This window comes from Triticum aestivum, chromosome 3B, assembly GCF_018294505.1.
Source record: "Triticum aestivum cultivar Chinese Spring chromosome 3B, IWGSC CS RefSeq v2.1, whole genome shotgun sequence".
NCBI classification, from domain to species: Eukaryota; Viridiplantae; Streptophyta; class Magnoliopsida; order Poales; family Poaceae; genus Triticum; species Triticum aestivum.
The window spans coordinates 687,746,138-687,771,447 of NC_057801.1; the positions used below are offsets into that span (position 1 = coordinate 687,746,138).

General features: G+C 44.1%; 3 protein-coding genes, 1 long non-coding RNA gene and 1 other non-coding gene across 5 annotated transcripts; 2 read left to right on the forward strand and 3 right to left on the reverse strand.

Moving 5' to 3' along the window:
* The first annotated feature begins 1,280 nt into the window (after window positions 1-1,280).
* On the forward strand, window positions 1,281-6,714 carry LOC123071757 (beta-hexosaminidase 3). The gene is made up of 14 exons (XM_044495339.1): window positions 1,281-1,881; window positions 1,968-2,042; window positions 2,614-2,649; window positions 2,731-2,842; window positions 3,117-3,187; window positions 3,406-3,536; window positions 3,797-3,862; window positions 4,313-4,413; window positions 4,621-4,680; window positions 4,774-4,807; window positions 4,955-5,053; window positions 5,138-5,197; window positions 5,430-5,680; window positions 6,404-6,714. Exons 1-14 carry the CDS (start codon window positions 1,579-1,581, stop codon window positions 6,568-6,570), a joined length of 1,566 nt encoding a protein of 521 aa, XP_044351274.1. The 5' UTR covers window positions 1,281-1,578; the 3' UTR covers window positions 6,571-6,714.
* On the reverse strand, window positions 2,117-5,017 carry LOC123071758 (uncharacterized). The gene is made up of 3 exons (XR_006434519.1): window positions 4,140-5,017; window positions 2,362-2,453; window positions 2,117-2,180 (listed from the first exon to the last, which is right to left on the reverse strand). It is a non-coding gene; the product is annotated as an uncharacterized lncRNA (long non-coding RNA).
* Window positions 6,715-6,825: 111 nt separating the features above from the next.
* On the reverse strand, window positions 6,826-10,393 carry LOC123071756 (TPR repeat-containing protein ZIP4-like). Its single transcript, XM_044495338.1, has 5 exons — window positions 8,990-10,393; window positions 8,713-8,902; window positions 8,599-8,631; window positions 7,900-8,520; window positions 6,826-7,791 (listed from the first exon to the last, which is right to left on the reverse strand). Exons 1-5 carry the CDS (start codon window positions 10,276-10,278, stop codon window positions 7,051-7,053), a joined length of 2,874 nt encoding a protein of 957 aa, XP_044351273.1. The 5' UTR covers window positions 10,279-10,393; the 3' UTR covers window positions 6,826-7,050.
* Window positions 10,394-10,833: 440 nt separating this feature from the next.
* Window positions 10,834-10,907, reverse strand: TRNAV-CAC (transfer RNA valine (anticodon CAC)). The gene has a single exon. It is a non-coding gene; the product is annotated as a tRNA-Val (tRNA).
* Window positions 10,908-20,065: 9,158 nt separating this feature from the next.
* LOC123066076 (BRCT domain-containing protein At4g02110) lies at window positions 20,066-24,403 on the forward strand. Its single transcript, XM_044489235.1, has 9 exons — window positions 20,066-20,265; window positions 20,350-20,416; window positions 21,134-21,238; window positions 21,319-21,420; window positions 21,533-21,617; window positions 21,698-21,764; window positions 21,839-21,997; window positions 22,150-23,412; window positions 23,934-24,403. The coding sequence occupies exons 1-8, from the start codon at window positions 20,243-20,245 to the stop codon at window positions 23,408-23,410; spliced, it is 1,869 nt and encodes a 622-aa protein (XP_044345170.1). The 5' UTR covers window positions 20,066-20,242; the 3' UTR covers window positions 23,411-23,412; window positions 23,934-24,403.
* Window positions 24,404-25,310: the final 907 nt, after the last annotated feature.

Genomic DNA, 25,310 nt, shown 5'->3' on the forward strand with positions numbered 1-25,310 from the left:
GCCAATGTTTTTATGTCGTTACCTTGTTGAAGGCATTGCTCGGATATGCTCAGACTGGTTCTTTAGGATGAAAACCTAGATTCTGACCTTGGGTGGTTGGATCTGGTGATGGTGGTGCATGAGCGCCGCTCCATTACTGAAGGCGTTGCTGTTGAAGAATGTTATCGTCCGTGTAGTGTCATGAGATGGTTGATGCGAATATGGTTGTTTCTGTTGTTTGCCGATCTCATATTGAATCGCTTTTGTTTGTTTTTTTACTCACCCACACATAGGTTTGGTCTTATATGACTTTGCTATTTGCTGTAGTATTTTTTTATGTGCGTGTGTTCGTGTTGGGTGTGTGTATCCTGACTACGCACACGCTGAGTGTGTCCATTATTTTGAGCCAATAAAATTCACCTTTTATTTGGAAAAGAAAAAGTAAAGACCGTCTTTGGACGATATCGGGGCCGGCAAAAACAAAAGTGCGCTGCAACTGAGTGCAAGACAAGTGTGCCAACCTCTTTGAATTGTGCAAGAGCAGCTTGGACGACCTGGCGCACTACGAGACAACTGCTGCGTTACGCGCCAGCAGCTGAGTGAAACAAACCAACCCAAAACTTTCATACGTACTTCCTAGTTCCTACCGCTTCCTTTGGTTTGTTTCTCAACCCTGTTGCCGTCGGCGTCGAGTCACAGCTACCAGACCAGATTGGACCGGAGGTCGGAGGAAGGCCAACAAGCCATGACCCGCTCTGAATCTGAAAGCGCGGCACCATGACCACGAGTGACAGACAGCGTGAACGCCCAATGGCAGCAGCATGCCTGACCTACCCCAACGGCCACTCTCTATCTCCTCACACTGGCCGCGTCCGGCGTGCTCGGTGCTCCCCCAATTTGCCAAACCCAAGCGAATAACCGACGGAGCCTGCAGAACAGCCAAACCAAAAAATAATCAGTATACGATCCCTTGGCACTCCCGGTTCCACATTTTAGTGAAGGTGAACATAAGCACGGCACGCCAGCAAAATATATGCAGAATTGGAATGACATGACAACGGCAACAAATTACAGAACACTTGAAATGAAATTTGGAAGCCTGCTTTGACAAACCTGGGTCCTCCCTCCAGGCTATATATATATATGGGAGCAGTGAGTGCTCCTTGTCCTTGGCCGGCCATCCGTACCAAAATTAGCCGTGGTAGTGAGCTACTTGCCAGGCCGTCCGTACCTGTTTTGGGTCACCAAATGCAACGCGCGCCGGACCTGCCCATGCCATTTCCTCCCTCCATCTAACCACTCCTCCACGCCACTCTCACCCGCTCTTCATTTACACCTCCTCACCTCACGCTCCTCCTCCTCTACCTCCTCCTTGTCACTCGTTCACTCGTCTCCGTCCCAAGATAGGAGCCCAGCACAAACTCCCACGATCATTCTCTTCCAGAACTTAGAGACAAAAATGAAGATCAGTTAGAGGAGGGTTTTCCAATTCCTACTCGCCTCGCGCTTCCAGTAGTTAGCGCATTGTTCCTTCTGCTCCGTCGTTTCTTCCGTCCCGCAGCCCGCAGCGGTTGCGGCGAGGTTCTTCCATTCGAGAAGATGGCGCTAGCTCTGCGGCTCCTCCTCGCGCTCCTGGCAATTGGATCCTGCATAGCTGCCGACCACGTCGACCTGTGGCCGATGCCCAAGTCGGTGTCCCACGGGACGCAGAGGCTCTACGTCAGCAACAACGCCACCATGTCGATGGCGGGAAGCAAGTATTCCGACGGCAAGGCGATCCTCAAGGACGCCTTCCAAAGGATGCTCGATTTGATGAAGCTCAACCACAACGCTGACGGTGCAAACCCAAGCTCCTCCCTGCTTACCGGTGTTAACATAGTCGTTCTTTCGACACAAGATGAGGTAACCTGCTCTCATTTTATCCGATGAACTGTGAGTTTCGTCACAAATTGCAAATGTCTGACTCTGTTGCTGTTCATCCTCTGCAGCTCGGTTTCGAGGTGGACGAGTCATACAACCTGACTGTTCCTACAATAGGGGAGCCACTGCATGCGCAGATTGAGGTCAGTGAAACGTGATTGCTTCATCTTGTCAAAATTCCTAATATAATGCTCTGGAAAGACATCAGAACTTACTTGGTTGCTTCACTTCTAGTTACTGCAACCCCTCTCTTCTTTGTGATAATTGCCTGACAGAGTATCCTACAGAGAAATAAACCACACAAACAACAGACTTCAGATATGGCAGAGTTACATGCTACTAGCAGTATTTTAAGCATGCTTCCTTTGCAAAACATAACCCAGTTGCTTTTTTTATGAAGATAAAACCCAGTTGCTACATGCAATTCTTTGATAGAATTTGAATAGGCAAGTTATTACATACCACGGAGTATATATCACAAGGCATCAAGGTAGTTTTCTCTTTTGTGCTTCACCGCATTCCAGCATCTCTTGTGGCATGCATAGTGCTGTAACCTGGTTACCAGCAAATAATTGCTAGTATTAGTAATGCCCTGCATGCTCTTCAGCTTATGAAATGAGCGATGTGTTCAAATTTACGAAAGATGCAAGCCGACGCAAATAGCATGATATGATTCATAAAAATAATTGATGCCAGCTTTGCAATATTTTGTAGGCTCAAACAGTTTTTGGAGCACTTCACGCCTTACAGGTAACTTGCTACTCCAGTATGATTTTCTGGACACTAAATCTTCTTTGAGGTGATCCAACAGTAAATTGTTTATGAATGCAGACATTTAGCCAACTGTGTCACTTTGAGTTCACATCAAGGCTTATTGGACTCAACTCAGCTCCGTGGATGATTAGTGATGCGCCCAGATTTCCTTACCGAGGCCTTCTTATTGGTGAGATACAGTGTGATATTATCTAACTTTCGCCCTACAAGCAGTTATTGTATTCCATTAACTAGAAGCAGAACCTTGTTTTCGTTCAAAATAAAGAAGCAGAACCTTGAAATTACTTCTTTTTATTGAAGGAATTTTTTTTAAATGAGCAGCCACATAAAAAAAACTCAGTTCTATGCCAAAATACGCTCATAGGCATCTATATTTTAAATCTTATTAATATGCCCATCCTGCTCATGATTATTAAAAAAACTCAGTGCTTGGACGCTTGCAGATACCTCAAGGCATTATCTTCCTCTCGCGACAATTAAAGGAGTGATTGATGCAATGACATACAGTAAACTGGTAGGTCTGATGACCATTCAATACTACTCCCTCTGTACCGAAATACTTGTAGTTGGGGGAAACTAGTACAAGTTCCCCCAACTACAAGTATTTGGGTACAGAGGGAGTAATTGCGTGACTGATAAGTTGCACGAGACTTCAAAATAGCATTGTGTTTATGTTTTCTCCACATTAGTTTTCATTATGATACCATGCACTCTTACTCTATCGTCATGCAGAATGTTCTCCATTGGCATATCGTGGATGAGCAGTCATTTCCGATTGAAATACCTTCATACCCAAAACTGTGGAACGGTTCATACTCATATTCTGAGAGATACACAATGCCTGATGCCATCGACATCGTACGGTGTGTTTTGTTTTCATTTCCATATTCATATTAGAATTCTTGGCCTTTGAAATTTGTTTATATCACAGCAAAGAAAGCTAACAGGTGTATTTGCTTACAGTCGTAATTCACATCTGCACTTACAGTGTAAATACTGCAGCATGAAGAAATGGCATAGATAATAGATTGCATTATCTACTAACTTAGATATGCACATAGCTAGATACGCAGTTATGAAGCTATGACACTAGAAATAATATAGCTAATCCATAACTTTGCAGATATGCTGAAAAAAGAGGTGTAAATGTCTTGGCCGAGATTGATGTTCCTGGCCATGCTCGCTCATGGTAAGACATTCCACTCTGTCAGTAATGTATATTGAAAATAGGCAAGATTGACTCCCATGCGCTTCAATTGGTTGGCATTTGCTGGATCATACTCTAAATTGATAATTTGCTCATGTAGTCATGTACATTACAAAATCACGACTGTTGCTAGAACACGTCGGACCAATTAAAATATTTCACATTAGTGTTTAGAAGGCATAGCGGGTGTGAAAATGCTGGCTTCCTAATGTCCCATAAACAATTATCAACTTTGTATCTGCAAAGCAAAGGAACCAACCTTGACTTGCATATAGTCCACAATTCCGTGATGTCTTCTGTAGCAAAAAGGCAAATTTTATCCAGTGAGCGTAGAGTCAAGATACCTTATTGGAGTTCAAATATGCAACTTAATTTATATAGTCTGCATAGCAATAAGCATGGCTGAAAGTTGTAGATGTTGCACTTTTTCAGGGGTGTTGGCTACCCAGAATTGTGGCCATCAGATAGCTGCAGAGAACCGCTTGATGTCAGTAACAACTTTACCTTCAAAGTTATTGATGGTATTCTTTCAGGTGATGAATCATACTAGTTTTGTTGGCAACAGTGGAGTTAGGTTCTTCATTTGTTTATTCAAAAGACCATTTATCCGGAGGGTGTGTTCCAAAAGAAACCAGTGACCAATGCACATAATACATAGTGGGTACATTATCTAGATTCAGTAGCTATTGGCAAATATTAGTCAACAGTCTAAATGGATTATTAACTCTGTTTTCTTTCAGATTTTAGCAAGGTTTTCAAATTCAAATTTGCCCACTTAGGAGGTGATGAAGTCAATACAAGTAAGACGAAGCACTGCTTTTACAGTTGTCATAGTATTACTGAACAGTGAACCTATATATTAACTCCATTTTATCTTTTCCTTTGAATTTCAGGCTGCTGGACTGAAACACCCCACATTAAGGAATGGTACATTCTTATCAACATAAGAGAACTCAAAATCGATAAACTTTGCCTGATGTGCTTCCATACCATGTTATCACTGCAAAAGCAAATCAGTCTTTTTTTTTGTATCAGCCAGTTAATCTAATAATCATCCTTTTTCATGGTACACAGGTTGAATAATAACCACATGAATGTGTCGGATGCATACAGATATTTTGTGTTAAGAGCCCAAAAGATAGCAATATCACATGGATACGAAGTCATTAACTGGTATACCACTATACGTATTAGTGGAAAATTTCACAGGGTCGATAGAATTCTTAACCCTTAACAGACACCATTCCATGTTTGCAGGGAAGAAACGTTTAACAACTTCGGAGATAAGTTGGACCGTAAAACTGTGGTGCATAACTGGTACTTCCTCTATCATGAAAAGGGCTCTGTTGGAAACTGTAGAATAATACATGCATGCACAAAGAATCAGTAATGAATTTTCAATGTACCATAGGACTTAAATGGAATTAGACTCATTTACAAGCTTACTATTGTTCTTGACATTTATGCTCACAGTAAAGTAAGATATAGCATCTCAGACACTTGTTGCTGGTGTCAGTAACTAACAAACTGTATGCACATAAATTAACAGGCTTGGGGGGGATGTAGCACCAAAAGTGGTTGCTGCAGGGCTGAGATGCATAGTAAGCAACCAGGATAAGTGGTACCTAGATCACTTGGATGCCACATGGGAAGGATTTTACCTGAATGAACCCCTGAAAGGAATCAACAACACAGAACAGCAACGGTTGGTTATTGGTGGTGAGGTTTGCATGTGGGGAGAGCAAATCGATGCATCGGATATTGAACAAACTATTTGGCCACGTGCTGCAGCAGCTGCAGGTAAGTAATACAAATAGTTTCAGACTCATAATCTATGCCTTGAAATGTTTCGAACTAGGAGCATGCATTGTTTTATTGAAACATTATCTTAGTTAGTTATATGATATGACCAACTACACTGCATTCCTTCATGATTAAAGGGACACTACACCATGTTGCCTGATTAGACATATTCAAATCGGTTATGTTGATGCAATATAATGGTATACTTGGAATGATAGCTTCCTCTCTGTATATGCACATGCGATGGATGTCTGAATGGAAAAATTGAGCACACTCAGAAACGTGTAATATTCCTATTCCCATATAGTGCAATTGAATATATCAGCTAAGTATGCAATGCTCAGGTCTGTTCCATGCTTATGAAGAGAAAACCCAAGCACGGCATCAATTATCAAGGGCATAAATAGTTTAGCACATTGCTGAGCAGTTAAAGATGATTGCATTCACACTTTTCCATTGGGAGGGCTGGCATCCTAATTCCTCATGAATGCTCATAACAAAAATCCTCTTGCTATACCCTATATATCGGCATCATACTTAAGAGCATGATTTGCAGCTATAGAAGCAGAACCTATATGCAATCTTGTCGATTCTGATATTCCTTTTCTGTGCATGTCATGTTGACTGTTAGCATTATTCATCATTAGATGCATGAATGCAGTGCCTTCCCTATGACATATTTTGACTCACCAATATACTTTAAACTGTTTTGGCTTGAAGAGAGACTGTGGAGTCCACTTGAGCAGATTGCTGAAGACACCAGGTCAGCCACATCAAGACTGTCACGCTTCAGGTGTTTGCTGAATCAGAGAGGGGTAGCTGCTGCACCACTAGCTGGCGATGGCCGTACAGCACCATATGAACCTGGTCCCTGTGTAAGGCAATAGGATATTCATAGCAAAATTTGAAGTAGCATTCAAAGAGGATACACATCATTTCACAAGTGTTAGTTCAGCATTATGAATCTGAAGTAGTTACATGGTTGTGTAGACTATAGAAGGTTTCAGTGAGTCCTTACTGTTCTTTATGTATTTCTGCCCCTCTCCAGTTTTCCACTATAATAGTTTGAATGATAGGGGCATCAGGAGATTAGTCAAATCTGACAGAAAATGGACATAAAGGTTGCCTGAACAAATCCAGTAGGTTCCCAAATCAATGTTACTGTATTACAAACAATCAGTCATCTCTCCTACACATCAGCATGCATTAAATTCACAGACATTGGTTACTATCGACAAAGAATCCACATGCTTACTAGAGATGTAAATCAGACAATATTTGACCGGTCATACGCAACCACTCAAGTACATAACTCAATGATCTATTTATCTCTTGGTTGTGAACTGCCCCGTTTAGAAGCATCTATACTACACTAAGACAGGCTGAGACATGCTACCAGACATACTTGTGCTTGGTGCCCCCTCTTGCTGACTACATTCATCAGGGTTTTTTCCGAGCAAAGCATGTTCACCAGCTTCACTATGAATCATTTTCTGGAAGTACTCAAGGCATTGCTCCATGTCTGCTGTATACTTCTTCATGCTCTCAACATGCCGAGAGAGATCTAATCCCATCTTCATCCATTTTATACCAACGGAAGCTTGATTAAGCCGCCTGGCCAAATATGACTTGTTCCAAGCAGACACTGCAAGCCACTGCCCTTCCTCACATGGATATTCGCCCTCTCTCAGTCCAACCACGATCTGGTAGGCTTGTCGATATACATCATACACTGCATCACTCTTGCTACCACTTAAGTCTTGCAAGCCAGCAAGGCAGGCTAGGTTCCTGAGGGCAGCACTGATTACCCTGTAGTTTGGGGAGTGAGAAGCAAGGGCGGTCTTGATGCTAGCCTTCAGTGAAAATTCAGCAACCAGCAGGTTTGGTGGGGTGCCTTCAGAAGCAGCTTTCCCAAGTACGAGAAGATGGGACGGCGTGCATGCTTTAGAGGAAGCGAAGTTCTTGACTAGTTGGAGCTGCTGAGGATGTGCGCTGGTGTCCATCCTGTCAAGGAGTTGGTAGGAGTAGAAGGTATGCAGAAACAGAAAGATGTTGGCCTCAGCCTGATCAGAGGCGACTGAACCCGAGGGCCAGATTGAAGGTAATAGCTGCACATCAATAGAACTGAATCAGAATAATAGCAGAGAAAACTGAACCACTTTAGAACATACACAAAGGGGTAGTAACTTTTAGTATTTGTTAAACCCCATGTTTACCTTGCCAGCTCTGCTGAGCATCTCAACACCTTTTTTAACATCAGAATCCAACAAGGGAGAATTGTTTAGCTCCTCAGCTTTAAGCATGGAAGTGACACTCATGATTAACGCTTTGCAAAGTGTGGGGTGATTTCCATCACCCTCATCATTACTTGCACCACCAAAGAACTCTGCTGCAAGCTCAAAGAACTCAGCACTAAGATCATACTTTTGCTCCTTTGCCACCCTTCTACCCATATTCCAGCAATTGCCTGCAAACCAGTTCAGTTCACGCGCCCCAACAGGTCCATTGCCAAAAAAGCCTTCCACGCCAAGGTCAGACATCCGTAGCTTGGCACGTCTCAAGTACTTCAGGATCTCATCCTCAGTACCTTGCTCACGACGGAGGAGCTCAATAAGAGTGCGGAGGACAGTAACCTCACGCTCTGGCATAGGCTTTCCGGCAGAATAGAGACCAAGAAGGAAGGTCAATGAAGCAACTGCTACCCGGACAGCCTTGCAGGCAATAGCCTCATGAGTTGTGAGCATTAGGAACGCGGGATTGAAGTCAATGCAACCCATCATGGTTTTTATCTGCTTGATAGCCTCGTCCTCGTCGTTCTTCTGAAGATGAATTTTGATCTGCACAATTCTTCTGGGTTAGCAAACAATACCAGAGTTAAATGAGACCCCTGAACAATTAGCATGTATATTTATTACCTTCATAAAGGCACAGTGGGCATTGTGTTCCACCTACAGATACACATTTTGAGCCAATCGTAAGAAGCAATAGGCAAGATTATTTAATGAAGTGATGAGGAGAGGGATCAATACCTTGTCAGCCTCATCGACAAACTCATGTGCTCGATCCAGACGTTGAAGGGCTAGATAGCAAACGGCAAGGACTCGGAGGCACTGTGCTCGCCGGACTCTGCTTCCCTCTTCACGGGATAGATAAAGCATCGATGTCTCAAACAAGTCCGCACATATATCGTAGTTCTTTGCATTGAAATGCTCAAACCCGCTGTCCCAAATTCCAAATGTCAGCCTCAGCAAGAAATCATATGTACATAAAAATGCTGTAAAATTACTTGTGTAAGAGAGTGCAGACCAGTTCCAGAGCAGTGTATGCATTGCTCCACGGTGACTGGTGTTAGCCGGGCCATCGAACAGTGCGACCACCCTCTCATCCGACACGAGCTCACCGATCGCCCTTGCGCGCCCAGGGCTACCGATACCACAATCAACTACCTTGGTCACCACTCTCACGGCAGCAGCTGCACCTCCTGCGCGGCAACGTGCAACAAGTGCAACGAGCACCTTGCGTGCAGCCTCAGGCCCCGCGGAGGCAAGGTACACCTCAGCAGCCCCCACGCATAGACTCTCTGATGCGTTGGCGTTGGCCATGAGTCTCTCGAGCTCCCTCTCGGCCTCCGGCAAGTTCCCGGTACCAAGCCACGCGTGCAGCGCCATGAACCCCACGCTCGCGTGCTCATCCGCCTGCCCCACTGAAGCCCTCGAGACCTGGACACAACGCAGGACGCCCTCGTAATCCTTGGCTTGGTGACGCTCGAGGGCAAGGTAGCGGAGGCATCGACCCTTTTGCTCCTGGAGATTTGGGGTCTTGGGACTGGCGCTGGAGGGGGAGGGGGAGGCCAGCTTCTCGAAGAGATCCAGCGCCTCGGTGATGAGGCTGGAGGCTCCAACGGCGGGGTCAGAAGGTTTGGTGGATAGCGCGGCCTCGCCGACGGACAGGTAGCCCTCGGCGAGGGATCTGGTCCCCTTGGGGGACGCGGACGCGAGGGGCTTGGAGCGGCCGAGCAGCGCGACGGCGAGGGACTGATCGCCCGCGTCGGACGCGGCGCGCGCCCGCGCGAGGTTGAGGCCGAGCAGGACGTCCCGCTCATCCTCCGTGGCGGGGGTGGAGACGAGCGGCGTGGCCTTCTCGAAGCAGGCGGTGGCGAGGTCGACGCGGCCGAGGTCGAGCCACTCCTGGCCGGCGCGGAGGAAGAAGGAGGCGGCCTTGGCGGCGGCGAGGGGGACCTCGTCGGGGCAGCCGGCGAGGAGGAGCAGCTCCGGCGCCGCCTGCCTGATCTCCGCCTCGGCGGCGCGCGCGGAGGGGCCCCGGGCCAGCGCGGCGGAGTTGGCGCGGTCGACCACGGCGTTCCAGAGGCGGGTGGCGAGCTTCCATATCTGGAGCCTGCAGGCGTCGGTGAGGGACGAGGCGGCGGAGCCGAGGTTGGTGAGCACGCGGCGGAAGTCGGCGGCGAGCTTCTCCGGGGGGGAGGGGTCGGGGGCGTCGTACCGCTCGACGTCCGCGACGACCCGCGCGAGGTCGGTGAGGTGGGCGGCCTGCGGCGGCGGGCGGTGGTACTCGGGGGAGAGCTCGGAGATCTTCATGGCGGCCGGGGCTAGGGTTCCGGCGGCCGGGATTGGGCGGATTTGGGCGGGAAGCGGCGCGGCGAGGCGTGGGGAACGGGGAATTGGGGGAGGGTTCGGAAAACGCGAGGAGGAAGGGCACGAAATTTGAATTGTTTTTACCGTGCCGGTCCTTCCTTTCCCCCTTTTTTTTTTCTTTTTTTTGTGAATTCGGTCCTTCCTTCCCTCGTGGCCCCGTTTTGTACGAACTGCTACACTGCCAAGTTCATTATCCATGCGATGTTAATCATTTCTACAAATTGGCAAGTGAACAGAGGCTCGGCCAATTTGGATTGGATGGAGTATGTGTTAGCTTTTGTGTTTTTTTTAGTTTGATACGTAGTACTAAGTGTGATGAAATTGGCTGAATGTGTTGAAGTGGATTGATTTCGAACCAAATTAACATTGATTACCTTTTAGGAATTCAATGTTCAGAATGGACCTACATGATGACTGCTAAAGGAGAGAGAGGGGTACTAGGAAGAACAGAAAGCCGCTAGAAATTGGTAATCAAGCATATGCAGAAAAAAAAAAAGTTGTCTAAGCCCAGGTTCGAACTGGGGACCTTTAGTGTGTGAGACTAACGTGATAACCAACTACACCACCCAGACTTGTCAGTTATCAGGCCCGCCATAAACTATTTGTACGAGTTTTAAATTTGGTAACAATCTTAATACTCCATCCAATCCAAATTAATTGACGCACGTTTAGTACAACTTGTTTTTTATCAGAGGGAGTACACCTTATTACTCGGGTTATATTTAATAACAAAATATAAAGCAGTAAAAAAAAGTAAACTAGGAACAGGCCAGCTGCACAAGAGTAAAGATCATATAAAAATGCAAGTGTTCAGCTATTCAAAACTACGCAATGCTTTTGAAGCATCCATAAAAATATATTAAAAAATAAAGAAGTTTAAAGCTTTTGAAGCATCCATAAAAAAATATTAAAAAATAATGAAATTTAACTATTTGAAATGAATGGGGCGTAACGTAAAATGTTCATGCAAGTCAAGTATTGCATATCTAGTTTTGCTGATTTCGCACGCATTCCAAAGTTAGAGAGCTAAGTAAAATGAAGCCTCCATATCCACTAGCTTTTGGGGCAGTTCGATCAATTGGTCGTCCGATCTCGACCCTTAGCAACCGTGATCTAGACCCACGCGAGGTTGGTGAGGTGGACGGCGTATGGCTGCGGGCGGTGGTACTCCTGAGAGAGCTTGGAGATCTTCATGGCGACGGAGGTTAGGGTTCCAGCGATTGGGATTGGATGGATTTGGGCCGGAAGAAGTGAGGCGAGGCGTCGAGAACGAAGGTGAAGAGGGAAGGATTTGAGAACGGGAGGAAGAAGGGCCTGAAATTTGAATTTTCATGACTCTTATATTGCCGGTCCGTCCTTCCTTCGTCCCAATTAAGGAAATTGGCAAGTTGGATTTCTCTTTTTTTCTTGACAAAACATAACTGGGGACTAGATTGTGATGGATTATTAGTGCTAGGGAAAAAGGAGATGCCCACACACGCAGGTTGTATGCATGTACACATACAGGAAGCGCAATCAGCCCATAGCTACTTGAATCGCTCCACGACTTCATCTATATTGATGATCGCATTTTTTTGGAATTATTTTAGCCTTTTCGACGATGTTCGTTTAGTGGGAGGAAACTTTTCCATCGACTACGATGCGCCTGTAGGGACTTCGTTAATCTTAAGATGCTATGCCAGCTCAGTCTGTCGGAGGTACTCATAAGGTAGAGTGTGCGTGCGTGTGTTTATAGGGATGAGTCGATGCTCGTATGAGCACCTTCGATTGTACTGTGTTAAAAAAGGATGGTTCGTATCTCTCTTTTATCCGTCCACCAATATTATTCTTTAGCATTAAAACAAGATATTTTTTATGGGAAAATTTTCAATCTATTCATCGTTTCGTTACGATAACCTCAAAAAATAAACTGCAAGCGGGCCGACTCAAACAATAATGGCTAGTAAAGAGCCCATAGCGTAGAACCAACTCAGGTACCCAGAGTGAGAGTAACATAAGTGGTAAAATTATACATATCTAGGCAAAATAGATGATATGGTAACATCAATATGCTACCATAACATCAGATATATCAAGCCGTGGCATGTATGTTACTACCTAGTTTTTTCAAGTCTTCCTCCTCTCTTAGGCTCAAAAAAAGTCTTCCCGAACGTCCATTTCATATATCAGCCCACGGGCATGGCATTTATGAGCCACCGAGCCGAAGGACACCTTCCATGCTCTTTGCAAGTGCCTCCGAGCAGTAGCACTGTGGCAGTCGATGGCGCAACACTAGAGCATCCCAAATGTCATGCAGCTTGTGAACACGGGCCGCAAGCGGCTCTTGTTGTTGCCGAAGGATGAGCGTCTCTTCACACTCATGACGATATGAAGATGTTGGCATGTGAGGAAAGAAATTGTCCACAATAAAAGGTCACCACCTATGGAGGGCTTCGACTCGGATCCTAACAAGCCATATCAACTCTCTACTAGCTATCCGGAACGTTCCTCATGGTGACCATGTTAAGGGAAATATGGTGACTACTGTGAAGCCTAGAAGGAAGGTGTCATCGCTTGTGCGGGTGGAGCATCATCTCGAGAGGTGAGAACCAGCACCGACGGGTTGGGCGACACTCACATTGATGGATCCTTCTCAAAGAAGGATGGCAACGCAGGCACTGACATGATTCTCATGAACGAGACTGGTGCAATCATCTTTTCATCGTGCGGCGAACTTTGACAATGTGGCTCTCCTCTCCAGACCAAGGTTTTTGTGTGTTTGAATGGTATCTCCCTTTTCATTGTGACCCAATGGACACCCTTGCTAGTTGTTATTCAAACTGGTTGCTTGGAAGCCATCAAGCTGATCACTATAGAAGAGGGGAGGGGGAGCGATAGTGCACTTAAAACCGCTTCTTCATGAAGGTAGGGAATCTATCACTACTAGGGAAAAGCCTATCAGTAGCGCGGGTTTTGGGCCTATCAGTAGCGCGGGCAGGAGCGCTACTGATAAGGCGCTACAGCTAATGCTTAGCAATAGCGCGTCTTGACCCACGCTACTGCTAAATTGACTTAGTAGCAGCGGTTCTTCAGAACATCGCTACTGGTAATTAGTAGTAGCGCTTCCCCTTACCCGCGCTACTACTATTATTTAGTATTTTATTTCTTTTCTTTTTCATGTTGTATTCATACACCTTTACACAAGTTTTCATACAACAGGAATTTAGAGATTGTTTTTACATCATAATGAGTTATTACATCATGGGGTGAAAGAACCGTGGACTAGTTTCAAGTGGATGTCCATCCACTTGAAACTAATCCGCGGTTCTTTCACCCAATGATATAATAATATCATCATCATCATCATATCATTAACAACTTAGCATCATAATACATCATTGTCATATAACATCTCCTCAATATCATCGTTTTCATCATTGACATCACATAACACCTCCTCAAGATCATCATTATCAACTCTAACACATTACCACATAATAAACATATTGTACCTCATAGGACCTATTACATTCGATTAAGACCTACTATATTTTCTAAGGTAAAATAACAAAAAACAAGATAGCCCCTGACTCTCCATTATGGAGAATGGAGATTAGCCTGTCTCCCATTCTTGCCTTCCGCTGAATGTTACTTCCAAGAACCTCCTTGCGAATGTCCATACATTTCTTCCATTCTCTGATGATCATGTGTTCACGGGTTTTAGAAATCCGATATGCACAGGTGAGCTCCGTAGATTTACCTGGCAGTATGTTCAGAACTGAGAGGCGACCATGCAGAGACATCAGATGAGGCACACAATTCATCGGGAGTTTCTGTTGAAAAACATAATAATAACTTCGTAGTTAGCAATGATGTACTAGTTTTAGAAGTATGCAAAAAATGCACGGATGTCGTAATATTAAAAAATCTTACCAGGGTATCTCCAGAGAAGTTATCGTTGTTCAACACATGCACTAGTGGCACGTATTCACCATAATTTGGAGGAGTTCGATAATAGTCATTGTAATTCTCAAGAAGAGTACAAAATGCGATCAGATGATTTTTCTCCTTATACGTTAATTGGGTGCCTTCGGTGTAGTGGGTTTTATCTACCATCTTCCGCACAGTCTTTGAAGAATCAAAATAAGCTGTCAATGGAAATAAGCTATCAACTATTTTGAAATAAACAATATAAATTAGTTAATAACTATGTTTGAGAAACTCACATAGCGGTACAATCGGAAGCGTATCAACAAGGACCCAAATGTCCATATTGTCTTCCTCGCTGTCAGGATCACCAAGATCCATGGTGACAATCATACCCTCATAAAAACCATACATTTTGCAAAGTGCTTCCCAATTTTGGCAACCAAAATGGGTTACGCTCTGAGCATTGTACAGATTTACTTCAAAATCCATATCATGATGGGTCCTTAGGTGTATTTTCTTTGTTTCGAAATTTTCATGGTCTTCAAAACCCATCCTCTCCAAGACATAGCGTCTTGCATGGCATGGGATAAGCTAGTCGAATTGTAAAATATGAAAATTAGACGTTGAAATAGTTGAAGTCATGCTTAATGGAGAAAAAAACACTTGTCGTTGTTGCGTACCGTTTCACAATCGAAGGTCTCCTCGAGCTTAATGCTGAAGCGCCGATCGTCGTCCAGCCGAAAGAACCTGTCGCACATACCTCGATCGTCGTGGCACCAGCTACACTCCCCCGGGAGACCGTCGTCGTCCGAGTACGACATTTCCTACAATCATAATTCAAAGATTAAACTTGTACATATTCTAGCACAAGTCATGCCAGAATTCACGACAAAATCCGGCATGACCTTTGCTAAAAAAGGACATATCGAGCGCCTGAAATTTGCCGGAACGAAAATTAATCAACACTCCGGCAAAACATAGGCCACTCGGAGATGTAAACTGAACATGAACAGCCACTTGGGCAACCACATCCAATTTGAGCAACAACACAAGATATACAAGGATATTTGGCTGGTCTCACCTCGATGTCGGAGGGGATCGGTGACTGGGACGACGGCGGGGATGTCGGAGGGGGTCGGTGACGGGGACGACGGAGGTCACCTGAAATCATATAAGTTATCACTAACAACAAACATGACATGTTCAACTAGTTTTATTAATTCAACTAGTTCGTACTAAATATAAACTTACTATAAATAGAAAAAAACTAGTTCTTTCTAAAAATAAAGTAGTTCAACTAGTTATATTAATTATCTTACTAAAAATAGATTAGTTCTGTTAATTCAGCTAGTTCAACTAGTTTATTAATTTACTTACTAAACTAGTTCAACTACAACTAAAGTAGTTCAACTACCAATACTGCTACTAAAAATCTATTACTAACTAAGCAACATCTAGTACTAGCTAACCCTAAATTAACATCTACTACTACTAAATCTAGTACTAACTAGTGGCAGGGGGTGGGGGGCGACGGAGAGGTAGCTAGGGGCGGCGAGGTCGAGGGCGGTGGGAGGAGGGCTACCGGCAGAGGAGGGAGGAGGGGCGGCCGCAGGCGGAGGGAGGAGGGCGGCGGCGGAGGAGGGAGGGGCGGCCGCAGGCGGAGGGAGGATGTGCGAGGAGGATGGAGGAGGGACGGAAGGAGGGGAGTACCTCGGCGGCGGACGGACGAAGGCGGCGGCGGCGGCGACGGACGACGATGGTTGACGTGGGCGAGAGTGAGAGTGTGAGTGAGAGGGGCGGTCGTGCGTGGGGATAAGGTAGGGATAGTTGTAGCGCGTTTGCCAAAACGCGCTACAGCTAACCTGAGTAGCAGTAGCGCTCTACAGTAAAGTGCGCTACTACTATAGCTAGCGGGGGGGCCAAGGTCATGGCAACTATAGCAGTAGCGCTGTGGGCTACACACGCGCTACTGTTACTTCCAAGTCAGTAGCGCGTTTGGCAGACACGTGCTGCTGCTAAGTAGCAGTAGCGTGGTATTTTGAAGAGCGCTGCTGGTAAGATTCTGTGTATAGATTTTTCCCTAGTAGTGTATAGTCAAGCATGCTAGGCAAGAGCAAAAAAATTGTTGGTCATTATTTAGCAAACTTTAGTAGAGTTAAGACGCACACTTCCGTATGGCTTCGATCATGTCCGTATGAGGTTCCTATTGTTTGTAATGCAAACATGGCGCCACTTGATCAACGAATTCCTTTTCTCCTCATAAAAAAAGTTATACTTGTTATTTTCCTTGATGATCCAACAACGAGGAATTGAATTCGGATGGTTCACAAAAGAGAAGGGGTTGGCATAGAGAGAAAAGTGACATCTAGCACGGGGCCAATAATTTGATCGATACGACCTGTATTTTTTTCTTCAATTGTGGAAACCCCGGGACGAGAAGTAGCAGGATTGGTTCTCATAATTATCACATAATTAAAAAAAGGAATTTGTCAAGAATTTTTTTTTTTTTGTTGAATAATGCCAAATCAAATAAAAAATCCAAAAGTAAAAAGGAAACGAATTAGTTAATTCAATAAGAGAGAAAAGGGGACTAGGACTTGATTTCGTTGCCCAAACAAATCCCATTCAATCGTTTACTCATGGAATGAGTCTGTTGGAAAGTTCAATCAATCTTTTTTTCATATACATCTTGCCTTTTGTGGAGGATCTGTGCCTACTCTACTTTCCTATCTAGGACTTCGATATACAAAATATATACTACTGTGAAGCATAGATTGCTGTCAACAAATAATTTTACTAGTATTTAGTTAGGTATTTGCATTCACAATAAGAAAAGAAAACTATGAAGAACTTGTAAAATAAGGATTAGGGATTAATTTGGGTTGCGCTATATCTATCGAAGAGTATACAATAATTATGGATTTGGTAAATCAAATCCATGGTTTAATAACGAACCGTGTTAACTTACCATAACAACAACTCAATTCTTATCGAGTTCATGTAGGATAGAACATACACGGGGTGTACGCATTATATATGAATGAAACATATTCATTAACCTAAGCATGCCCTCAATTTTCTTTAATGAGTTGGTATTATATTAACTGGATATACTTTTTGTTTTACGAGATTTTTGCTAAAGTTTCATTTACGTCTAATTAACATCGAGTAGACCCTGTTACTGTGAGAATTCTTAATTCAAGAGTTATAAGGAGGGACTTATATCACCACAAATATAAACTAAAGTAGGTGTTAAAGATTATAAATTGACTTACTACACCCCAGAGTATGAAACTAAGGATACTGATATCTTGGCAGCATTCCAAGTAAGTCCCCAGCCTGGGGTTCCGCCCGAAGAAGTAGGGTTGCAGTAGCTACCGAATATTCTACTGGTACATGGACAACTGTTTGGATTGATGGACTTACCAGTCTTGATCGTTACAAAGTACGATGCTATCACATCGAGCCTGTTGCTGGGGAAGACAACCAATGGATCTGTTATGTAGCTTATCCATTAGACCTATTTGAAGAGGATTCCGTTACTAACATGTTTACTTCCATTGTGGGTAATGTATTTGGTTTTCAAAGCCCTACGTGCTCTATGTTTGGAGGATCTACGAATTCCCACTACTTATTCAAAAACTTTCCAAGGCCCTCCTCATTGTATCCAGGTTGAAAGAGATAAGTTGAAAAAAAATGGTCCTCCTTTATTGGGATGTACTATTAAACCAAAATTGAGATTATCAGCAAAAAATATATGGTACATCGTGTTATGAGTATCTACTTGGTGGACTTGATTTTACCAAAGATGATGAAAACGTAAACTCACAACCATTTATGCACCGGAGAGACCGTTTTGTCCTCCCATGGTGAGAGTAACATAAGTAGCAAAATTATACATGTCTAGGCACAATAGATCATATGGTAACATCAATATGTTACCATGACATCAAACATATCAAGCCGTGTCATGTATGTTACTACTTAGTTTTTTCAAGTCTTCCTCCTCTCCCGGGCTAAAAAAAAGTCTTCCTCCTCTCCGCACCAAGCCGTGGAAGTGAGGACGTGGCCCATCGTCCCTCTTAGTAGCCATCCCGACGCATCAATTTGCCTGGTAGGTGGCTAACACAATTAAAACTAATTATCTATTGATCGGTAAAAAAATCAATAAACATTTCATAGATCAACCCACGAGCATGTCATTTATGAGCCACCGAGCGGGAGGACACCTTCCATGCTCTTTGCAGGTGCCCCGAGCAGTAGCACTATGGCAGTCGATGGCGCAACACTAATGTCCTCCAGCTTGTGAACACGGGCCACAAGTGGCTCTTGTGGTTGCCGAGGAGGAGCGCCTCTTCACACTCATGATGACATGAGAGATGTTGGCATGTGAGGAAATAAATTATCCACAATAAAAGGTCACCACCTATGGAGGCTTCGAGTCAGGTCCTAACAAGCTACATCAACTCTCTACTAGCTATTCGGAACGATCCTCACGGTGACCATGTTAAGGGGAATATGGTGACTACCGTGAAGCCTAGAATGAACGTGTCATCCGTTGCAGTGGCGGAGCTTGGGACACATCTTAGGAGGGGCAAATGGGCTAGAGGGCAACCAACATCGAGTTTAGGCTAGATTTCTATGAATCTAAGGGCAAATTACTCATGATAATATGAACAAATCTCCTGGGCAGGGGGGCGATGGCCCAGGTTGATCTCCACTAAGCCCCGCCACTGATCGCTTGTGTGGGTGGAGCGTCATCTCGAGCGGTGAGAACCAACATCAACGGGTTGGGTGACACTCACATTGATGGATCCTTCTCGAAGAAGGATGGCAACGCAGGCACTGGCATGACTCTCAAGAATGAGACTGGTGCAATCATCTCTTCATTGTGCGGCGAACTTCGACAATGTGGCTCTCCTCTTCAGACCAAACTTGCTGTGTGTAGGGAATTTGTAGTCAAGCATGTTAGGCAAGATAAAAAAAACTGTTGGTCATTATTTAGCAAACTTTAGTAGAGTTAAGACGCCCACTTTGGTATGGCTTCGATCATGTCCGGATGAGGTTCCTATTCTTTGCAATGCAAACATGGCCGCCACTTGATTAATGAATTCCTTTTCTCATCGCAAAGAAATGGTTATACTTGTTATTTTTCTTGATGATCCAACAACGAGGAATTGAATTCAGATGGTTCGCAAAAGGAAAGAGACTGAATTCAGATAGCCACGAGACGAGAAAACGAAAGAGAGTCCCGTTGGCTGGTCCGCGGGAAACCAAAATGCCAATCCTCCTAGTCCCGCCCCAGCCCCATCCTCAACACCAGCAAGGCAACTTTACAAAGGCCCCCTTTCCTTCAGGAGAAAACGCCAATCCCCCTAGTACCCCACATGTCACACTCCCAACACGACGCCATCATCAACGGCTAGCACGGCAACTTTTGCAGAAAGCCCCCTTTATAAATCCCGCACCGACCTCTTCCGGCTTCCTCCCGCGGCACAAATCGCCGGAACCAACACAGTCGCGACGGACCTGTTTTCTCCTCTGCCGCCCCACCCAACAGGAACCCCGTTCCCAAACCCTAGCCCGCGCTTCAGCCGCCATGCGCCCAGACGGGGGTGGCGATGACGGCGGCGACGGCGGCGGCGGCGGCGGCGGCGGCGGCGGCCGTGACGCGCGCCTGTTTACCGGCGTCCACTTCGAGCTGTACGGCTTCGACGCCGCGTCGGAGTCGAAGGTGCGCATCTCGAGGGTTTTCTCCCTACTGACTTATCGAGGACCGCTTCAAATCGCTTTGGTTCCTGAACCCAGATTCGGGAGGAGATTCTACGGCGCGGCGGAGAAGAGGTCGCTGGGCACGGGGCCGCACCGGTGTCGCAGGCGCATGCATCCTAGGGTTTTTTCTCGCTACTGAATTGATCGAGGATTCTTTCTAATCCCTCCGGTTCCTGAACAATTCAGGGAGAGATTCTACGGCGTGGCGGAGAAGAGGTTCCCGGGCATGGGGCTGCATCGGTGTCGCAGGTGCGCATGCATCCCTAGTTTTTTACTCGCTATTGACTTGATTGACAATCCCTTCTAATCCCTGCCCACGGTGCTTGAATCCAGGTGCGGACACCGGCATGTGGCTACAGCAAGACGCACACATTTGATCGTCCAGAAATCCATTCTATTCGTGAGTATCCTTGGGGGATGTAGTTATCGTTGACAGATCCGTCTTGTTTGTGAGTACTTCTGCATGCTGTAGTCTTGATTGCACGCAGCACGCTTCTGGGTGTGTCTCGTAGGTTCATCCAAATACATAGGTTGCGAGATAGGTGTTAGAGTTCATCCGTGCTTAAGATGGGGAAAGAGAGTTCGTCTGCACTGCTGCTCGCTGCCTGTGAAGCTCCACCCATGCGAAACCCTCCTAAGGAGCTCACTATACTCTACTTTTGTCTGATGAAGTCGGTGCATGTTTTGTATATGTGGATGGTCATACCATATATTAGAGCCATTTGAAGATTTTATTATCACTAACCTGATTTATTACCGTGGGTATTAAGAATGTGTCGTGTACTGTCAAAAGGATATAGGATGCCGTGGTCTTGTTATCTTACAATGACTCTCGGTGCTTCCCTGCAAGTATCTCGGCAGTCTCAGACCTTTCAACCTTCAAATTATTGATCCTAACTGCATTTCCCCTCACTGAAGCTACTCAGCACTGTGCAGTACTTTGTTCTTGCCTAAATGTCTGCTCTGGACTGAGTCTCTTTGTTGGACTGCTTATAGTTCAAACAGTACTTGTATTAAACTGTTATTAATATTAGATACCTCCTTCATTGCTTATAGTTCTGATGATGCCGACGTATTGCTGGTTCACAAACTTATTATTGTTCAATTGCATTTATAGGACAACTTGAAGTGCGTGGAGGCAAGGGAACAAGGATCAGAGGTCGTGAATACAATATGGGTTGAATTTTCGCTTTCCATGAATAAGCTTGAAGATCCCAACCGAGTAAGTCTAACTTTTGATTTTGTTTCTGTTCTGTGTTTTGATCGCCACATGATCTAATTGGAGATCGTGTAATTGTACAGATATTATACATGCCACCAAGAGGGCTACGGCCTATACCTGGATTCAGTGGGCTGAATATCTGCTGTGCAGGCTATGGAGAACGAAGCACGAAATATATCATGGTATGTTGTTCTAAGCTCATATTTGAGTTTGCCAAATTACAATACAAGTTCCAGTCACGCCACTTTCGAAACTAGTTCTCAATTTTGAATGTTGTTTAACCATTGTATGTAGAAATTAATTGAAGTAGCTGGAGCGAAGCCTGGTGACTACATTGAGATGTATGATGCTGATCTTCTCATCTGTAATGCCTTTCAAGGTTTGGTTTCTTCACGAATTTCCTGGGCAATTCATTCTGTCTTTCAACACTTAATGTTTGTTTTTATTACAAAATACCAGGTCGTGATTATGATCTCTCTCAGAAGATGGGAATTGATGCTGTGAATTTTAATTGGCTAAGAGACTGGTAAGTATAGTTTAACTAGCATCTGTACTGCTATTCTCCACCTTGTGCTGATAATTTTGTTTACAATTCTGCAGCGTACTCCTTTGGACATTTCTCCCATTTGACAATTACACCAAGCAGGGGCAGCATACCCCAATGAAAGAACCCACAGCCAGCTCCCATCTCCGTATGCTGCACACCGATACCAAAGATGCAATGGCTAGACCCCACATGTCTCCTGCTATACTAGAAAGGTGAAAACTATTTCAGTTTCATGTCTACATGCTTTTTTTCATTATACAAAGAATTTGCAATGTGTTGTGCTAAATTGATGTCTACATGCTTTATTTCATTATACAAAGAATTTGCAATGTGTTGTGCTAAATTGCTATGTAAATCTCCACAGGGGTGCACTTTCCACAGGAAGTAAACGCAACAGAAGTTCTGTCAATAACGATGACCATGAATTTGTCTGCCAGAAGACCCACAGAACTGATCATCCGAAATGCAAAAGATCTCTTAATCTTGATGCCAGCAGAAACTGTGATTTCGAGGTGAAGACTGTCGACTCCAATAAACCCACCGCTGAGGACAAGTTGAGCAAATGTCTTGATTCATTGGAATTGACAACATCTACTGTGACCGGCACCGCCACAAAAGCTACTGAGGTGAGGACTGTCAGCTCCAGTGAAGCCACTGCTGAGGATAGATCCAGCACATGTCTTTATCCATTGACACTAACAACATCTGGCATGACTGCCACAACTAGAAAAGCGATTGTCAGCTCCAGAAAAGGCAGTGCCGAGGATGGTCCCAGTTCACTGGAATTAACAGCATCTGGTGTTCAAGTTGTGACTCTGAAAAATTATGCAAACAAGAGATTGACAAAGTTAAGAGAAATTCCAGGTTATGAAAATCAGAGACTGATTCGAAAAGCTTATAAAATCGTAAGAACTACCAAGGAGGATATTAAGGTGGTATTTAGAGAATCATTTAGAGGGCTTGCCAGTTTTCACAAGAAAAATAGCACTCTGTCTGGGCAGTTTGGCCCCGAGAATTTTGCTGTCTCTCCCGCTGACAATTCCGTGGAAATGATAAACATCCTTCCTCTAGTGACATACTCAAAAGTTCTGGGAAACAAGGATTATGATACCTTTGTCAAGACGGTTGAAGGTCTGTATCAAGGACGAGGAGAGCAACTTCCACCAGATGTTTCTAAGTGGCTGGCTCTTATTTCAAAGGGTGTCAACTTCTGCAGTCCAGTCCTGATTGCTAACTACATACTGATGATGCCCGCCGAAGCTGCTTATGGAATGTTTACATCAATTCTCCATAGTATGATTGAATTTGAGAAGAAGAAGAGCCACCAGTTTCAGAGAATGCTAAAGTCCGAGCCAATGCGCAAATACAATGGCTGGCATACATGGGTTCTTGATCCTCTTCTCGATGAGACTTATCATTGGACAGACCCTGTGACTGGCAAAGGATCAACCTACGAGAACAACATTATGGGTCTCTTGAAGCTTCTAAGGAATTGCTTTGAGCACAAAGCTAAAGAGTACCACAAGGAGTTCCTCGCTATGATTCTATCTTGGAGGGTTGATCTCTTGCCTGACGTCCAACAGGTTCTACTTGATGCTGGATATCTTAAATTCATGCGTCTCTGAAGGTATGGTGCATCTTTTGAGAATCCTCAAATTTGAACTAGTACTCTTTTGTTGGGTTATCTGACATTACCTTCAAAACCAGTTTCTTTGCAGTCGTAATTGACTTAGCATGCTATTACCTTGATAAAAGGATAAATGATATCATGCTATGTGCAATATATTTAATGGCTGATTATTGCCATTGTTAATCACAGTTGACTGACTAAAAAACTTTAGATTAGAAGTTTGCAGAGCTTTTGGTGTGTCGGTTACTGAATCAATAGTATTTTAGAACCTAAGCACCGTACTTCTTTGGACAAATACGGATAGAGTTTCTCTACTTATCTACTGTGGAATTCAGAGTTTCAGAACTTGTCTTTTCTCAGTTTTTAGTAATTTTACAAATTAACTAATGCCATGTCTATTTAAGTAGCGACACCAGAATTTGTGAATTATAATGCTTGGGCAGTTCAAGTTCATCGCCTTCTTTCACATACATGGCTTCAACTCTTTGTTTCTCACACCATTATCCCCCTTGATGCAGGGTGCTGGATATGATTCTTTGTGCATAATTCGCCGCTTTCTGGATTGAAGCAGTTCTATGAAATGGCGGGACACTGTAGATATAATGAAGGACATACTTGAAGAAATGACTGGTGCGAACGTGCACACTGTCGATCTGAGCCAGAGATGATTAGCTTGACCTTGTGGCCCCTGGTGCTGATTGCTTGCTTTTTGATCTTCTGATAACTGTAAAGAGTTGTGGATTTGCAAGTCCTATCTTCCAAACCAATTGGCTGCAGATACATTTTGGGGAAGAACAAGTAGATGAGATACTATCGCCGAAACAATGTAGAGGAGATACCATCGCTGAAACAATGGCATCATGATGCTGATTTGAGAGTTTTTGCCGGGAGCATTGGAAGCTTTCAAGCTAATCTGTATGTTTGAAATTGCTTTTACCACAACATTCAAAATGGTCAGGTTTACATATTAAAAAAAAATTCAGGTTCAGGTTGTGCTAAGTGCTAACTTTGACGGGCACATGAGTACAGAAAATGTCTTTATGTTTGACATATTCCTAGTGTGACGCCCCAAGACCGGCGCTCCAGATGCCTTCCATGGATTCCGAGATTCATCGTGTGATTTGTTTGGTTCGTTGCATTCATCTTTGCATCATGTCATCATGCACCCCTTTTTAAAACTCAAATAAATAAATCGTGCGGATCTTTGATCCATTTAAATCGAGGGAATTCACATGGTGATTTCTTTTTATAATATATCCTCTCGATATTTAGGGAGCTATAATAAATATTCCATTAGTTTGGAATTAACCACAACCCACTTGCAATTTAATTATCATGCACATTCTATCTTAAGTTCTTCCTCAAACTTTCCCAACAATTCTTATCACTTTTTATCGAGGCTCCTCTAAAAACCTCATCATTTCTGGACCTTCCTCACCCACTTTCTATCCAAACCCATTTAAATTAAATTCAAATGAGTTTGGATTTAGATTGCCAAAACCTCTTCCAACCATTTTTGGTAAATTCTTCATATTTTCTTGGTCCAAGGAAAATATTTCCGTTGGTCTAATTCTTTTTCTAACTCTCTCTTTCTTTTCTCCAAAGTTCTCTTTATTTTATAAATTTTTTTTTGAGACAATCACGCGAAGCTTTATTTATCCTGATAAATGTTTACAGGGACAAAAACGAGATTACCGGGGTGTCCTAACCAAACATGGCGGCCCACCCCTAACTTTAAAGCATGCTTCGCTAGATTGTGAGACTCGAAATTCGAGCTCCTATACTCATGAACAAAATTACACTCTACGAAACCATTCGCAAGGTCAGTTATTTCATGTAGAATTGCACCATAACCAGCTGGGTTTTGCTCCTTCATGTCCTCAATCACCACTTTA

Coding starts and splice junctions, on each gene's coding strand:
- LOC123066076 (XM_044489235.1), top strand. CDS start 20,243: ATGGGGCTGCATCGGTGTCGCAG. Junction 20,417..21,133: donor TCCAGAAATCCATTCTATTC/GTGAGTATCCTT, acceptor TTGCATTTATAG/GACAACTTGAAGTGCGTGGA. Junction 21,765..21,838: donor TTTAATTGGCTAAGAGACTG/GTAAGTATAGTT, acceptor ACAATTCTGCAG/CGTACTCCTTTGGACATTTC.
- LOC123071756 (XM_044495338.1), bottom strand. CDS start 10,278: ATGAAGATCTCCGAGCTCTCCCCCGAGTACCACCGCCCGCCGCCGCAG. Junction 8,903..8,989: donor CATACACTGCTCTGGAACTG/GTCTGCACTCTC, acceptor AATTTGGGACAG/CGGGTTTGAGCATTTCAATG. Junction 7,792..7,899: donor TGCTCAGCAGAGCTGGCAAG/GTAAACATGGGG, acceptor ATTGATGTGCAG/CTATTACCTTCAATCTGGCC.
- LOC123071757 (XM_044495339.1), top strand. CDS start 1,579: ATGGCGCTAGCTCTGCGGCTCCTCCTCGCGCTCCTGGCAATTGGATCC. Junction 1,882..1,967: donor TTCTTTCGACACAAGATGAG/GTAACCTGCTCT, acceptor CATCCTCTGCAG/CTCGGTTTCGAGGTGGACGA. Junction 4,808..4,954: donor ACACCCCACATTAAGGAATG/GTACATTCTTAT, acceptor CATGGTACACAG/GTTGAATAATAACCACATGA.